Raw genomic sequence first — 18,930 nt, 5'->3', positions numbered from 1 at the left:
TTTGAATACCAGTTTTTCACACCAATGACTAAGTTACTAAAAGAAAAATATTCAGCATCCAAAGAAAATAAAATCATTAGTGTATCTGCCAGTCTAAATATCGGTCTGTTACCTAGTTAATAAAATAATTGTGTCCATTGATTATTATAATCTATTATAATGCTTGGTTTTCCAAGACAGAATCAGTAATATTGTGAGGAGCTATTATTACTATTATTTGCTTGCTCACCAAATCCTGTAATTAGTGAATGAGTTAGTCTTAGACTTAAGAAAGAAGTATGTCCTTTAAATGCCTTTATACAGTATATTCCTTTTGTTTATGCAAATATATGCACATGTATGGTTGTCAGGTTTATAATGAATATGGGATATACTGTACCTCTTTGAAATAGGGCTTAAGGGGAAATATGAGTGTTCAGAATGTGCTTTATGTGTGAGTGGGATGGGGGTTAGAGTGGGTGTGCGTGGGGGGATTGTAGGCGGGGATAGATACAAGAGCACTTGTCAGACTGTTTCTGAAATATGACAGAAAAATTGAATTTTATTTTAAGTAGACTTTTTAAAGGAACCGATTTTACAGTGTTGGTAGATTTAACACAGTTCCAAACACCCTGTATAGAAATAGTTTCTGAAAAATTCAAGTTTGTGCCTCTCAAAAAACAAATATTTTCTACTGCCACACATTCCCTACTGAAATCATAATTATGAAGGACACATTTTAGATTTACTTAATGTAGTTCATGCTACAAAATGTAGTAAAGATGACCCAAAGGGTCACATTACTATTACTAGTTTAAAAAATGTTTGAGTCATTTGTTGCACCTTCTTTTATGTCCAATTTAATTTATTATTTTTATTTTATGTTTACTTTTTTATTAAATGACAAGAAAAAACAAAGACACACAAATATACATACTGTACAAATAGAGGAAAAAAGACATCCACTGACAGAAAAAAAGTACTCAAGATTCTTCCATTTTTACCACATAAACACAGATAATCATATATAGAAAAATCTCTCTTGTTTAAAATAACATCACTCCTTTAACAGAAATAACATTTTTACTCAGTCCCACTTGTATTGCTGATTGCTGTCAGGACGTAGGACAGGACAGTTTGTTTCTGAAACATAACGTACAGTAGACAGCTTTCTACCAGCCTCAAATTCAAGGAAAGAACAAAGTTGCTTACAAGGCAGTGTTGGATTTCATTTGCCATCTTGCTATGCAATGATGTTCCAGAATCCAGTACTGAAAACACTCCGAGCCCGTAACCCCAGTCCTCTTTGTGTGCAAAGATAGGGTAGTAGTTCTAGAGGTTGTAGTTCTAGGTAGGGCTGTGCAATATGACCTCAAATCAATATCACGATAATTTCACACATTTACCTCGATAACAATAAATTAACGATAATTTTTTGGAAACCCTGGAAATTATATGATTACATGATATTCTGAAAGATCATGTTTTAAATATGCGAAACTATTACTACTATTAAAGCTTTGTAAATGTCAGGCACTGCAATTTGAGAAAAAATATTTTCTCGAGGGCACAACGTATCTCTTGTCAAGGGTTTGAATAAGTCTTTTGAAACCACTGTGTTCTACTGTAGCAATGGGGACCATGTCCTTTGCTATGTAGTATGTAATGTCATTAGTTATTCAATTACATTTGCGTGAATCTTTTGCGTAATGAGTGGCATTAGTAAATGCTTGTGTTAGAGACAGCTATGGGGGAATCACTTCGACCATGAGTGCTCTTGTCAGTCTCTCTCTTTTTTCGGCCATGCACTTTTCGTATTCATGGTTGTGTTTCAAGTGATGAAACAAGTTGCTCATGTTACATTTGGGTGCAGAAACAGTTTTTAGACTGAGTTTACATCTGACTTATCTTTTTTCAGCATCCTGTTTGCTGAAGGCAAAATATGACCAAACGATTGACACTGCATCATTTTTAGATACCAGCTTGTCTTCATTTGTACTTGAGTCTGACTGACTGACTGCGGTTTAGCATGAGCACACGTGTTGTCTCATGCCCGGCACGCTTCTTTGTGTTTTGAATGAAGAACGAAGGTTGGAAGAGGCAGAAGCATGTGACTGGATATGATGACTGGGTGTTGTAGTTTTTTTTAAGGGGACTGCTCATGAAAGTGCACAGTGGGGAAAGCTTTTACCGTACATACCGACAAGCAAAATTAGGTCGGTGAGACATTCTTAAAGTCGGTATCGATAAATTTTCGATATATCACCCAGCCCTAGTTCTAGGTATATATTGACCACACGCTAATGCACTGGTCTTTGAATCCAACGACTAGCAGCCTCTGGCTAGCCTCTGGTGGTCATGCCGAAGCCAAGTTCCTCTGGTCCTCCTGGATAGACAGATAGGAAATCTCTATTGAGACCTGCAGCTGGAGTGTTTGCATTCCCTTATGTTTAAATACTATGAAGTTGTCACGTGAAAGTAGAGAAACTACAGTATTATACTAACGTATATGATAAAATCTACTTTTGTTTCAGATCACAGCCAAGAATATACGGACGCCACTGGCATTGACTTGCATGAATTTTTAGTAAATACATTAAAGAATAACCCCAGGTAAGGTGCATTGCTAAATTTTTTTTTTTTTCATTTTATCTCCACTAATAAGATGTGTGTTTTTGTCAATTCCCATTTTAAAGCCAAAAGTCAAAAAGGAAAAAAAAAATCATACTTCACTATCCATAACTCTTTTCAATAATCTACTTTTTCCATATTTCACATCGGTTCCCAATTCAGATAATATTAGTTTCCATTATATTGTGATTTTTCCAATATGCTTAAAGCATTAAAAATAATTACAGAAAGTTTGTTGCCAGATGCACTGAAAGTTTTCACTTTTTCATAATTACAGTTAAAATTCCAGTGATTAAATCAATTGTCTTCAATATGTGCAGTTTTACAAGCACTTTGAGTTGTCATAAATGTTATTATAGAGACTCTTTCTTGCAAATATAAAATGTGTTAGAAAGCTTAAAAAGTACTCTATTTGTGTGTTATTTATAAACATGGATATGAAGTGACATTTCAATTTAACAAAGAACTCAGATCTCATTTTGAGTAGTTATTCAGTAATTACAGATGGATGTATGTTTGTTCATAAATACTCAATCCAACCCTTATGCTCTAGTGGGATTTGCCTCTTAATTCATTTTATAAATGCTTTACTGGTGATTTTTTAATGACTTTTGTAAACAGTACTGGAAGTAATTAGGTTTGCTAAATCCCAGAAAATTCTCTTCCCCCTGTCCTTACTCAATTAGTAAGACTCTATACATCACATAGGTCAGAAAAAGCAGTGTCAAAGCAGAAAAACAGGATAATTACACAATACGACCACATCTGCCAATATATTATCAAAGCCCTGATGCAGTCTCTCCTGGTTGAATCTATGAATCTGTGACAGTAAAGATAAGGCAATATCCTGTTATTTATCACTACACTAAGCACTAAATGTGTTAATATGTATTCATTCAAATATATTCTTCAATCTTTTCCTTTTCATTATTTTCATTTTCAAAGTTCAAATAAACACAATATCAACATTATTTTACCTCTTATACGTACAGTTGTACTTTATTTCTCTTAAAAATGTCACAGTCTGTTAAAATTAAAAAAGTGTTTTCACTCTCATGGCACAGAAAAATGTTACTGTACGTGTGTGTGTATTTTTTGAAACAAATTCTTATAATTTTGTGGTTAATAATTTGTTGGTAATAATGCATAAATAAATACCTTATACTTTGCTGTTTTTCTCACCTTTCATTTTTTAACCTTGGAACTAGCATTCGATTTTTAAAGCATAAGAAAACGCACACGATTATTTTAGAGGAAGGGAACAAATGTTTGTTAAAACAGTAATTTTATTATCTTTGTTCTTTGCCGCAGCTACCCAGATAATGAACTTTTGCTGTTTTGTGTGTAGAATGTATCTGCTCAGTCTGTCTCAATCTGTGACTTTTTCAGATTTGTAGTGTGGGTTATTGTAGTTTCTGCAGAGAGACTCTTCAGCCTCTAGAGAGTAATTCACAAGTCAAAAATATGTAAAGAAGTACTTTAGCCATAATTAACTACATACTGTAAAACTAACATGTATTCTTTTTCTCAGTGTTAAATTTGTTGCTATACAATATACTGAACTGTTCCTGTTATGTTCTCTGTAAGTTCTTGTCTTATTGACAAATGATAGCAAGTACTGTATGAACAGTAAAAATATCACCATTATTGCAGGCAAATCTTTATTAATTTAAAACATAACCAATATAATACAGTATGTAGTTACAAGAATGTATTTTAGCTCAGGATTCTATAAATTGCTCAAGCTTGACTCCTGTAAAGGTTCAATCAACTAGTCATAATGTCTTAACACTCAAAGATATTTAAATTTGTATTGTGGCATATTATAGTTTTACATACTCCTTTATTGTCCCAGATGTGAAATTTGCTTTGTGGGCAGGTGAAAGACGTAACACGATACCTGATGCATTTAACACAGCATGAGTCTATTAACAAATAAAAAAATGCATCAGTTTAAAATCAAATCAGAAGCTTTAAATAATCCTCACAACTAATAAAATAACTAAAAAATAAAGAAAGAGGTTGGGTTGCCAGTGGGGGAGATAGATAAATAGGATACATACAGTACATGATGAAAATAGAATGTAATAATCAGTTACATTGTCCAAATTGAGCAGGTAAATAGCCATGGGAATAAGAGATAACCTAGTTTTATTGCAATTAAATTTAGATAATCTAAATCAATGTCCTGATTGAATATAGTCATTAACCATATTGGCCTTCGGCACTCTGTTTGGTATAAGTCTGCCAGCTGTAGCTGATATCTTCAATATCCTGCTTAGAACAGTATGTTTTAATTGTACGTATTCAAGTTACCAAACCAGCCTACCACAGTGGATGTTAACACAGATTCAATAAAAGATCTATAGAATAAGGTCATCATTGTAATACACACATTTAAACAGCAGATTTCTCAGGAAGAATAATCACTGTTGAGTCTTCTTACATATAACATCCATATTTTTCTCAAAGGTTAGTTTTTAGTCAACAAAATTCCCAAGATAATTGTAACTATTGATTATTTAAGTTTCTTGCTCCTCAGTGACTGTTGATTTTGCAGTTGATGTGCTTTTAATTTGTCCCATGCTGCATGCACATTCTGCACGATCCTGGTGAAATGGCAGCCAAAACAACTTGCTCTTAGATGTGCTCTTAGTATTCAAAATCTGCATCTGTGTTTTGGGGATTTGTATGGAGGATTGTGACAGTGCTGATTTCAGAACAGTGCTATCATTTCCTCAAACAGGCGACATAAAGCCAAAGTATCGAGCACTCTTTCCCTTTATATTATTTGGCTTTAAATGGTGTTATAGAACAGAAGTTTGGGTGGAGTTTAAATTCTAATCTTGCACTTCTACTACGCACATTTTTTCTAGCATTCCTCCCTCCACCAGTGCAGCATTTTCTCCTTGGCTCTTCCTTTATAAGTGAGGAAGGATGTGACAATTAGTTAAAGCCAACTGAACAACTGAAATTTGGCACTATGGACCTGTATAGAGGAACCAATGGCATTGTTACATAATTTAAGGGGCTGAAAAGATGAAGAAAATAAAGCAGGATAATCAATAATTAAAATAAATACAAATCCAGCCATTCAAAAAAGGCAAAGCACAATGCGGCACACTGCATGGTAACACAAAAGACCTTTTCACTTTTTCAAAAAATCTGATGCTGGACTGCACTACTTTGTAAATCTGCCAGGTAGCACAGTGAATGCTTAATGTGGGCTGTCACGTGAAACTCTTGGGTACGAATCCCAGCCACTGCCCAGCCATTGGGAAAAATCTGTGTTCCATAATGAAATTTAATTTATACACTCTTTTTGACATTTTTATTAATTTTATATATCCCACTTTATATAAACACAAACAGTACAGGTTCTCCTGCATCACTATAGTGGAGCTGAAAAAACGTGCTTTATCTCGGGAACCAAATCACAAACACTACTTTATAGAGCACAAACGGAGCACATTTTAATACTAAGTAAAATCAAGTATTAAAACTAAATATTGCCTATATCTGTTTATCATTTCCTGCATCATTATCACTATTTTTAGCCTGTTTCTATTTCCAAAACTGCTTTAATGTGGTTATATTTAAAGACAGTAAATCAGGGTTCTGTGCAGGATTGTTCCCATTAATGCTAGTGGACTCATTTTTTATAAATAAACTTGTTTTAGTAAGGGTCTCTGAGACGCAATGTTCAGCATAGAAATTGAATGTGTTAAATATTTATTTTATGTCAGTGGTCATTGTGCTTAAATCAATTAAAAATGGATGGATCGGTGGATGGATAATTGTACAATTTCCCAATTCAACAAAGAAGTCATTCTCTTGAAATGCTGTTTAAGAGTATCCCACTCCCAGTTTCTCTCCCCCCACTGCTAGGACATAGGCGCTAAAGAGTAAGCTTATGAGAAGCCAAATGATAAGAAATTGATTATAAATGGCTTAAAATCACTATATTGCTTGAAGAATTTAAAAACTGTCAGCCTGAATGAATTGTAATTTATCTGAAGGAGAAGAAAGAGCATTTTAAGATTTATTAAAATCAAGTCTTCTGCCGTTGGTTGTTTTTACTGATCACAGTCCTTTAGATTTTTCTTTATTGTATATATAACCGTAATCAATGACTGATGTGCTTGTATGTTACAGAGTTACTGAAAATTAGATGGGCGCTATCACTTGCTTAGCTTTGGTGGGATTTTTCTGTAGTATAAAAAATTATAGTGAAGTTTATCTTGTGAAACTGCATTTCTTTCAACAAACATTGTTTATTATAAAGAGTAGGGATGTCACTTCCTGCTGTGTTTGCTAATTCGAATAAGCAGGTTTGTTTGGGTTCTGGGTGTTTTTCCTTTGTACAGATGCAGCCATTCAAAATGGGTGAGGTATTTCGCGGCATACCCCGGTGGGCGTGTCACAGTATCACGCGGTATCACGCATTTCACGTGTGTCACGTGACTAAATATCCGGCGTCGCCTTGTAAAACCGCCAGGGGGAGCTTAACCTCTCATGTACAGCATTTGAGCCTTTAATTTTGAACTGTGTATTACAGCATGTTAATCATCAGTCATTAAAATGTTGGTATATTTTATGAAAGCAAGATTGCTCAGTTGGACAAAAGTACACAACCTACCTTTATCAGAAATATTTATGCATCAAAGCCTTTACTGAAGATATTACTAATAGTATTAATAATGGATGACTTTGGACAAGCTGTATACTCAAAGTATAATTTCTTTAGCACATTTGTACAAGCACTTGGAATCTGTCCAAGCCATACTTTGTCAGGCATTTTGTTTTACTTCAACGGGGCATAAAAACTTCCTTGCTTTTAACAGGGCGTTTCATAATTTCTAGCTACGAAAATGATTTAAAATGCGACACCTATCATTTAACTAGAGCTTAAAATATCACAAGGAAAAATACACACCGGTATTCCATTTCTCCCTAAACATTGTAAGCTTCGAAGTCTTTAACTAACGTGATACCAGAGTCAACAAGCATACTTTTAGAATTTGATTAAAAATGTTTAAATGTTTAAATGTTTGATTAAAAATGTTTCGCCTGCCTGATCATGCAAGCTCTCTTGTAGTCTACTGGTCTAGGTGCGTGACTACCAACTGGCAGGTTGTGTGTTCGAATCCAGCTGGTGCTGGACTTTTCTTTTAACAAACATTTCTTTGAAAAAATAGGTAAGCGATATTATGGACAATCAATTGACTTTTATATTTCAAAATATCGCAACATGATCGATATTTGCGATATTTTGAACATATCTTCCCTTCTGACAGCGGTTCCTGCTTCTATTGTGTGTGTGTGTGCAACAGTAAATTTTTATAGAGAAATGGAGGCTGGACAGTATGCGTTACAATATAAACATTTATATTGATTTAAATCGTGTTCTGATTTAAATCGCAAACGCGTGTTTAATTATGTGTTTTTTAATCATGATCAGGCTAATGCATTTCTACATTTTCTGTATGAATCAGCTTAGAGGTTCATACAGAAAGACAGCTTGTGTTTAAATTGAGTGTAAGGTAATTTATGCTTCTAAAGTCATGGTCAGTATTGTTGTACTGTGCTGTACTGTGTCACATTATTTTATAGCGTTTTTATTGCGTTATTAAATCCGGTGGCGCTGTGTTAGTTTCCTGACTCACATTATTTAAACTGCGACACTGATCATTCATCTCTAAATAAACTTTATTTTATATAGCGTTTTAAGCGAATAGGTAATTAGATTGCTCATAAACCTAATCACTTTTTCTACATAAACACAGCGTGATTGCTCTCTGAAAATGCTTTTCCTTTATTTTTAAAGTAGGCTCAGATTTCAACTATAGATCGTATTATTATAAACTTTCTTGGAAAAATGTATTTTATGTAAACCATGTTTGCTATTAATTCATTTAGGGCTAAAATACGTTCATTGTCTTCTAATCGAGTCGAGTTGACATTGGAAGCCTGCCACACCCGGACCGTTAAACCAACGCATTAGCACGTCAAAGCCCATTGAGCCAGTATTGGCTTTAGTATCCCCCCCTTCTCCCCTCAATTCAATTCAATTCAAGGTGTTTTATTTGCATGACAGATGGGTACAAGCAGTGTTGGGTACTGTATGTATATTGTAACGCTTACGGCAGACAGGCACTGTGTAGGGGCCGACGCACCAGAGCAGCGCCTGCAATTTTTATATTTATAACTTAGTTTTTAAAATTAGTCAAGCAATACGAAGCATCTCCTTTTACTTAGTGCCTGAGCATACTGCAACACGTGTGAACCCCATAAACGATATTAATTTTGGAACTTAAACATACAGTATATGGCTGGTCTCGGTACTTTAAAGAAAACATACACACCAGTATTCCATTTCTCCCTAAACATTTTAAGCATCGAAGTCTTTAACTAACGCGATACCGGAGTCAACAAGCATACTTTTAGAATTTGATTAAAAGGGAATATAATATGGAATCGCGTTTCTCCAGAATTTAAAGACCAGACAATCGCAAACTCGTTTTCAATAAAATTATTTTATTCATTCAGCAGTTTGTGAGAGGGACATCCAGCAGGGAGAGACACACACACCGGTTTTCATTGACAACATTGTTTTTTTTTCAATTCCTCTTGTCTAACAGGAATGTTTTGTTTGTGGACAGACTGTTAGACAAGAGGAAAAGACCGCCTCCTCCTACGAAGCATTTCGTTGATCCGATCACGAATTCTTTTCCAGTCGTACGCAGCAAGGGTTGAGAATCTCCGATTCACCATCGTACTAATGGTTTCCCGGAGATTGCAAGGCAAGGCACTTTTGCCTCTGGACCCATCGAAATTTACAGACGTGGTCCACCCCCAGTAAATTTCAAAAGTCACAAGATTTCGAAACACGAGGGCGGCGTAGCGGTCGGCTCTTGCTTTCCTGTCTATGCCGATGCACTGCAAGTACAACCCCCCCTCCATCTCCTGGGTGATGGGTAGCAGTTGGACATCTGGGAGAATTATTCATCCCACTGGCATCTGTGAATTCCGCTGTGCTTCCTGGGGGGAGATAGCCGGCGGGGACAGCATCAACAGATTCCTGCGCGGTGGTGAACTGAGAGGCCGGGATGGAGTGTCCTGAGGCGGTGTGTGCTCTGCGGGGGGCAGAGCTTCCGCCAGGCATTGCAGCCTGCGCAGCGGGGAGAGGCACTTTTCGGGAGACAGCTGCTCAACTGTTTGACTGCTGGAACTCTAGCTTCCCAATCCTCCCCAGTAATGCATCGTAATGCTTCCGCTGCTGCCGAAATGTCTCCATACAGGTGCTGCTTCTACAGGTTGGCACCCTGGCCAGTGGCCGAGAGCAGAGACCCACGGCCTGTGGCAAAATAACATAATTCATGTAAGAAATAAAGTCACACAGTAGTATTCATCAGTCGCGGAACAGAAGTCAAAATAAACTTTTCTTTTTTTCCGTCTTACCGCTTTCTTTTTTACTGTCCTGGTGGTAGATCGATTCGCCCGTGCGGTGTTTTCTTGAAGAACAGGCTACGGAGAAATAATTATAATTGAATTTAAAATTCAAAACGGCAATAATACCTTGTACAGATGCAGCCATTCAAAATGGGTGAGGTATTTCGCGGCATACCCCGGTGGGCGTGTCACAGTATCACGCGGTATCACGCATTTCACGTGTGTCACGTGACTAACTATCCGGCGTCGCCTTGTAAAACCGCCAGGGGGAGCTTAACCTCTCATGTACAGCATTTGAGCCTTTAATTTTGAACTGTGTATTACAGCATGTTAATCATCAGTCATTAAAATGTTGGTATATATTATGAAAGCAAGATTGCTCAGTTGGACAGAAGTACACAACCTACCTTTATCAGAAATATTTATGCATCAAAGCCTTTACTGAAGATATTACTAATAGTATTAATAATGGATGACTTTGGACAAGCTGTATACTCAAAGTATAATTTCTTTAGCACATTTGTACAAGCACTTGGAATCTGTCCAAGCCATACTTTGTCAGGCATTTTGTTTTACTTCAACGGGGCATAAAAACTTCCTTGCTTTTAACAGGGCGTTTCATAATTTCTAGCTACGAAAATGATTTAAAATGCGACACCTATCATTCAACTAGAGCTTAAAATATCACAAGGAAAAATACACACCGGTATTCCATTTCTCCCTAAACATTGTAAGCTTCGAAGTCTTTAACTAACGTGGTACCGGAGTCAACAAGCATACTTTTAGAATTTGATTAAAAGGGAATATAATATGGAATCGCGTATCTAAAGAATTTAATAACGGTATGATTATATCCGTGTACTGCGGCAGGACTGTGTAAGGCTGTTTCGCCTACCTGAACATGCGAGCTGTCTTGTAGCCTACTGGTCTAGGTGCGTGACTTCCAACTGGTAGGTTGTGTGTTCGAATCCAGCTGGTGCTGGACTTTTATTTTAACAAACATTTCTTCGAAAAAATAGGTAAGCGATATTATGGACAATCAATTGACTTTTATATTTCAAAATATCGCAACATGATCGATATTTGCGATATTTTGAATATATCTTCCCTTCTGACAGTGGTTCCTGCTTCTATTGTGTGTGTGTGTGCAACAGTAAATTGTTATAGAGAAATGGAGGCGGGACAGTATGCGTTACAATATAAACATTTATATTGATTTAAATCGTGTTCTGATTTAAATCGCAAACGCGTGTTTAATTATGTGTTTTTTAATCATGATCAGGCTAATGCATTTCTACATTTTCTGTATGAACCAGCTTAGAGGTTCATACAGAAAGACAGCTTGTGTTTAAATTGAGTGTAAGGTAATTTATGCTTCTAAAGTCATGGTCAGTATTGTTGTACTGTGCTGTACTGTGTCACATTATTTTATAGCGTTTTTATTGCGTTATTAAATCCGGTGGCGCTGTGTTAGTTTCCTGACTCACATTATTTAAACTGCGACACTGATCATTCATCTCTAAATAAACTTTATTTTATATAGCATTTTAAGCGAATAGGTAATTAGATTGCTCATAAACCTAATCACTTTTTCTTCATAAACACAGCGTGATTGCTCTTTGAAAATGCTTTTCCTTTATTTTTAAAGTAGGCTCAGATTTCAACTATAGATCGTATTATTATAAACTTTCTTGGAAAAATGTATTTTATGTAAACCATGTTTGCTATTAATTCATTTAGGGCTAAAATACGTTCATTGTCTTCTAATCGAGTCGAGTTGACATTGGAAGCCTGCCACACCCGGACCGTTAACGCATTAGCACGTCAAAGCCCATTGAGCCAGTATTGGCTTTAGTATCCCCCCCTTCTCCCCTCAATTCAATTCAATTCAAGGTGTTTTATTTACATGACAGATGGGTACAAGCAGTGTTGGGTACTGTATGTATATTGTAACGCTTACGGCAGACAGGCACTGTGTAGGAGCCGACGCACCAGAGCAGCGCCTGCAATTTTTATATTTATAACTTAGTTTTTAAAATTAGTCAAGCAATACGAAGCATCTCCTTTTACTTAGTGCCTGAGCATACTGCAACGCGTGTGAAGCCCATAAACGATATTAATTTTGGAACTTAAACATACAGTATATGGCTGGTCTCGGTACTTTAAAGAAAACATACACACCAGTATTCCATTTCTCCCTAAACATTTTAAGCATCGAAGTCTTTAACTAACGCGATACCGGAGTCAACAAGCATACTTTTAGAATTTGATTAAAAGGGAATATAATATGGAATCGCGTATCTACAGAATTTAAAGACCAGACAATCGCAAACTCGTTTTCAATAAAATTATTTTATTCATTCAGCAGTTTGTGAGAGGGACATCCAGCAGGGAGAGACACACACACCGGTTTTCATTGACAACATTGTTTTTTTTTCAATTCCTCTTGTCTAACAGGAATGTTTTGTTTGTGGACAGACTGTTAGACAAGAGGAAAAGACTGCCTCCTCCTACGAAGCATTTCGTTGATCCGATCACGAATTCTTTTCCAGTCGTACGCAGCAAGGGTTGAGAATCTCCGATTCACCATCGTACTAATGGTTTCCCGGAGATTGGGTTAAAAAAAAACAAAAAACATACTAACAACTGTGCCATCCTACTCCTTAGTTAATACATTTTATTATTCATAAACAGTTAACATTGTTAGCAAAATATTTTGAATTATATTTAACCCTATTTTTTCTTTAGTTTTGTATTTAACTTATTATATGATAGTCAGACTTAATGTATATTTGAACAATGAAAATATATTTTTACAAGATTTTACATTAAGCACTTAAAATTAATATGGTTAATAATAGTAAACTGTAACATGCTGTAACAAGATCGGTTACAAGAAGAAAATGCTTTCAGAGAAAATGTTTCAACCAAACTTATTCCCACACACCCCGCCCCCACTACCATTAGAATATACACAAACATTTTAGCGTTTCATTCTGAGCAGAAGACTCTCACACCTGAAGAGTGCTGGCTGTGACGAATTAAACCGGTTTTACAGGTTTCAATCACAGACCATGTGACATGGGACTCAGTAAACTACAGTAACACCGTATTTGATAACGCTTTAAAAACGCTATAAAATAATGTGACTTGGCACAGAACAAGTTTACAACACAGTACAAAGGTAAATGCTGACCATGACTTTAGAAGCATAAATTGCCTTACACTCAATTTAAACACAAGCTGTCTTTAGCCCTCTAAGCTGGTTCATACAGAAATGTAGAGATCTAGGCTCAGAACACACAGCTTCATTAGCGAATACATATGCAGGACAACTGGAGAAGACGTTTTACAGAGGATGGATTTTTAGAAACATCCCATCAGACATCCCATCATATTCACAACGTGAAATCTAGAAAATAATATTACGTAACCAAAATCCGCAATATGGAAACAGAACCTGTGTAATTGTTGATAGATGATGTACTCGTAACATTTTTTCAAGACGAACTACAACATTTAAAAAATGACTTGTATGTACTTGATATCTCTAATCAATCCACGGGTCCCAGCACAAAACGAAAGTAAAATGCATACCGTTTCTCGCTTCTTATTGCTCAAAAGTAATTTGACCGTATGAAATGCATAATATAAACCTAGAAACATATACGTGAGCAGTACTTAAGCACTGTAGTATCGGTGTTAAGACATACCTCTCAAATACTGTAAATCAAGTTAAAAATATCTCAAGACCGATTCTGGTCGTAATGAAACCATGCAAGGGAGTTTTTATGTCCGTTGCAGTTCTTTTGCAACATGAATATAATTATATCGTTATTAATTTCTTGAGATACGCGATTCCATATTATATTCCCTTTTAATCAAATTCTAAAAGTATGCTTGTTGACTCCGGTATCACGTTAGTTAAAGACTTCGAAGCTTACAATGTTTAGGGAGAAATGGAATACCGGTGTGTATTTTTTTCTTTAAAGTACCGAGACCAGCCATATACTGTATGTTTATGTTAAGATTTCCCTTCAGTGGTAAAATTAGATATGAATATTCAATACTTAAACGGGCACAGTTAAGACATTAAATATACATGTACATATTGTATACAGTACAGTTTGCATACGGTAATATGTTTATGTTACGCGATTAAAAAATAAATAAATAAAACTGGAAGGTCCAGCACCACCATTATGTTTATATGGTTGTTTTTGTTGGTTGGTTGTTATTATGGTTATTAATAATTCGATCTATAGTTGTAATCTGAGCCTAAATAAAAAGAAAAAGCAAGTGATTAGGTTTATGAGCAATCTAATTACTTATTCGTTTAAAACGCTATATAAAATAAAGTTTATTATTAATTTGCTGGACAGAGCGGTGAACATTATTATGCATAAGACAAAGATAACGATCCTGATCAGTTTAGAAATCTGTGTACGCTGTAAGGTTTTTACTTCTTAAACTTTTAAAATACACGTTTTGAATGGAAAGAATCCTCTTCCTGGTATAGCACGCCAGCACGTCTTTTTTCTCCAATCAGAGGGGTGTCAGATGGTGTCAGCCAATCACCATTCTGCGTTGGGTAGCAATGGGTGACTGTTCTCAGGCGGAAGATGTAAACAGCTTAATGTTCGTGTTAAATATTTTTTTTTAATTAAAATTCATTCTATACAGCAATCGCATATTTGGGTACCGTTTCATAAAACTTTCATGCTTAAAATGTTTAGGGAGAAATGGAAGACTGGTGTGTATTTTTTCTTTAAACTACCAAGACCAGCCATACACAGTACAGTTTACATACATACAGTAATGTTTTAAATTAATATCGTTTATGACCTTCAGATGCGTTATGCTCCTCTTCTTTTTATGCTCAGCTACTAAAATTTCCCTTTAGTGGTAAAATCCATATAAATATTCAAAACTAAGCGGATTAAAATGTGCACAGTAAAGACATTAAATGATTCAATCTTTGCACTACCAACCAATGCACCACGAGTGCCCCTGTCGGTCATTTTGGCCAGCCAATCACTTGCCCTGCGGTATGCTCCGGTAGCCCGCGGTGGCTTGTGGGTAGGTTACCGTACCGCGGGTTTTTACCGCGCATTTTGAATGGCTGCATCTGTAATATATCTAGGCTCAGATTTCAACTCTAGATCGTACAGTGATTAATAGCAGTAAATACTGATGTTTTGCGCCCTCCTACCACAAAAATATATGTTTAAAAAAATGTCATGTTCCCATAAAAAAGTCATGCCTTGGAGTATAGACCCCCAAAGGAATGCCATAGACTCAAACTGCAAAATAAACACATACAGAAAGAAAGTATCTGTATTGTAATTGCAAATCCTGGTACTGTATGAGTGATTGGTATGACTTTCCTCATTACAAATCTCTTATTAGAATTTAAATTTCTCTTTAACTCCAGGTCAGAACAGAGAAAATGTAACTGCCTTAAGGAGTTTACGATTATGAAAAATAGAAGGATAAGCATGATACGTATGTCTTCTGTCATTTTCTAAGTCATGTTACTGAGCACCAAATCTTATTGAGAATATGAATCCATTTAAGGTTTATACCATTAAAGTAACGGTTTCTCCAATCTGAAAATGTTTGTACCAGACTTTTTTGAGGCCTGTTTAATTGTGTCTGAAGTCTGATGTTGTAAATTTTATTGTTAAAAAGATCCATGAAAATGTCACTACTAAAGTTAGCTGGTACTGTTGGTATTGTAAGTGGCAAGTAGAGCTCATATTTTAGATTTTGTGTAGTTGCTAGCGTTGAACTGTGTGTTGGATGCACATGAATTGAAGGAATGGGCAAACATAGCTGATGCGGATCCACAGAGCCAGCATATTAAGATGTTTATAATTAGAGGCAATTTGTTTAAATAACTAGGTATGGATACTGATGTGCAAGAGAGGTGGAAAGGCTGTTTCCTTAAGCCAGCACTATAAAATATTTTATTCTCAGTGAGATGCTGCCATTTCATAGTGGGTTTCTAACACTGTGTATAGTTCCATCCGCACAGTGCCTTTACTTCCATTTCTAATCTCTTTATCCAGTACAGAGGATTTGGAGCCTATCCCAGTAAGCAACGGACACAAGGCAGAATACACCCTGGACATAGCGCCAGTCCATCACAGGACAGACAGACACAAACACACACACACCAGGGCCAGTTTTCCCATAAACCAATTAACTTACCAGTATGTTTTGGAGTGTGAGAGGGAGTCATATCACACATATGGAGAAAAACCATGTAACCCAGAGAGAACATGTAAACCCCACACACACAGGATGGCAGGAATTGAACCTAGGACCCCAGTGCTGCAAGATAGCAATGCTAACCACTTTGCCACCATTATAAATGGATGGATATCTTAGTTATCTTTCTAGTTCACAGGTTTGCATGCATAATTTAATTTTGAAAGCCACTGAGACATCAGGTACTACTGTTGTATTTATGAAAAAGAAACAAAACAAAAAACATACTAACAACTGTGCCATCCTACTCCTTAGTTAATACATTTTATTATTCATAAACAGTTAACATTGTTAGCAAAATATTTTGAATTATATTTAACCCTATTTTTTCTTTAGTTTTGTATTTAACTCATTATATGATAGTCAGACTTAATGTATATTTGAACAATGAAAATATATTTTTACAAGATTTTACATTAAGCACTTAAAATTAATATGGTTAATAATAGTAAACTGTAACATGCTGTAACAAGATCGGTTAAACTGCGAAGAAAATGCTTTCAGAGAAAATGTTTCAACCAAACCTGTTCCCACACACCCCGCCCCCACTACCATTAGAATATACACAAACATTTTAGCGTTTCATTCTGAGCAGAAGACCCTCACACCTGAAGAGTGCTGGCTGTGACGAATTAAACCGGTTTTACAGGTTTCAATCACAGACCATGTGACATGGGACTCAGTAAACTACAGTAACACCGTATTTGATAACGCTTTAAAAACGCTATAAAATAATGTGACTTGGCACAGAACAAGTTTACAGCACAGTACAAAGATAAATGCTGACCATGACTTTAGAAGCATAAATTGCCTTACACTCAATTTAAACACAAGCTGTCTTTAGCCCTCTAAGCTGGTTCATACAGAAATGTAGAGATCTAGGCTCACAACACACAGCTTCATTAGCGAATACATATGCAGGACAACTAGAGAAGATGTTTTACAGAGGATGGATTTTTAGAAACATCCCATCAGACATCCCATCATATTCACAACGTGAAATCTAGAAAATAATATTACGTAACCAAAATCCGCAATATGGAAACAGAACCTGTGTAATTGTTGATAGATGATGTACTCGTAACATTTTTTCAAGACGAACTACAACATTTAAAAAATGACTTGTATGTACTTGATATCTCTAATCAATCCACGGGTCCCAGCACAAAACGAAAGTAAAACGCATACCGTTTCGCGCTTCTTATTGCTCAATAGTAATTTGACCGTATGAAATGCATAATATAAACCTAGAAACATATACGTGAGCAGTACTTAAGCACTGTAGTATCGGTGTTAAGACATACCTCTCAAATACTGTAAATCAAGTTAAAAATATCTCAAGACCGATTCTGGTCGTAATGAAACCATGCAAGGGAGTTTTTATGTCCGTTGCAGTTCTTTTGCAACATGAATATAATTATATCGTTATTAATTTCTTGAGATACGCGATTCCATATTATATTCCCTTTTAATCAAATTCGAAAAGTATGCTTGTTGACTCCGGTATCACGTTAGTTAAAGACTTCGAAGCTTACAATGTTTAGGGAGAAATGGAATACCGGTGTGTATTTTTTTCTTTAAAGTACCGAGACCAGCCATATACTGTATGTTTATGTTAAGATTTCCCTTCAGTGGTAAAATTAGATATGAATATTCAATACTTAAACGGGCACAGTTAAGACATTAAATATACATATACATATTGTATACAGTACAGTTTGCATACGGTAATATGTTTATGTTACGCGATTAAAAAATAAATAAATAAAACTGGAAGGTCCAGCACAACCATTATGTTTATATGGTTGTTTTTGTTGATTGGTTGTTATTATGGTTATTAATAATACGATCTATAGTTGAAATCTGAGCCTAAATAAAAAGAAAAAGCAAGTGATTAGGTTTATGAGCAATCTAATTACTTATTCGTTTAAAACGCTATATAAAATAAAGTTTATTATTAATTTGCTGGACAGAGCGGTGAACATTATTATGCATAAGACAAAGATAACGATCCTGATCAGTTTAGAAATCTGTGTACGCTGTAAGGTTTTTACTTCTTAAACTTTTAAAATACACGTTTTGAATAGAAAGAAATCCTCTTCCTGGTAGTGTGTATAGCACACCAGCACGTCTTTTTTCTCCAATCAGAGGGGTGTCAGATAGTGTCAGCCAATCACCATTCTGCGTTGGGTAGCAACGGGTGACTGTTCTCAGGCGGAAGATGTAAACAGCTTAATGTTCGTGTTAAATAATTTTTTTTTAATTCAATTAAATGGGCACAGTTAAGACATTAAATATACATATACATACTGTATACAGTACAGTTTGCATACGGTAATATGTTTAGGTTACGCGATTAAAAAATAAATAAATAAAAATGAAAAGTCCAGCACCAGCTGGATTTGAACACACAACCTGCCAGTTGGTAGTCACGCACCTAGACCAGTAGGCTGCAAGACAGCTTGCATGATCAGGTAGGCGAAACAGCCCTACAAAGCCCTGTCGCAGCACACGGATATAATCATACCGTTATTAAATTCTTTAGATACGCGATTCCATATTATATACAGCCCTACACAGCCCTGCCGCAGTACA

The 18,930-nt window shown here is 35.8% G+C and overlaps 1 protein-coding gene across 4 annotated transcripts in view; it reads left to right on the top strand.

The window, feature by feature from the left end:
* The window catches only part of LOC148651349 (cAMP-regulated phosphoprotein 21-like), a 186,407-nt gene that overhangs the window by 52,185 nt on the left and 115,292 nt on the right, over nucleotides 1-18,930 (top strand). For all 4 annotated transcript variants that reach the window (XM_088601526.1, XM_088601523.1, XM_088601525.1 and 1 more), the window contains exon 7: nucleotides 2,514-2,592. In XM_088601526.1, the coding sequence (XP_088457652.1) occupies nucleotides 2,514-2,592 (79 nt within the window). The remainder of the gene's footprint in view (nucleotides 1-2,513; nucleotides 2,593-18,930) is intronic.

Source organism: Lepisosteus platostomus, chromosome 12 (assembly GCF_059453375.1).
Source record: "Lepisosteus platostomus isolate fLepPlt1 chromosome 12, fLepPlt1.hap1, whole genome shotgun sequence".
Classification (NCBI taxonomy): Eukaryota; Metazoa; Chordata; class Actinopteri; order Semionotiformes; family Lepisosteidae; genus Lepisosteus; species Lepisosteus platostomus.
Note: the sequence above shows the minus strand (reverse complement) of the source record. Positions and strands in the feature narration are given on the sequence as shown.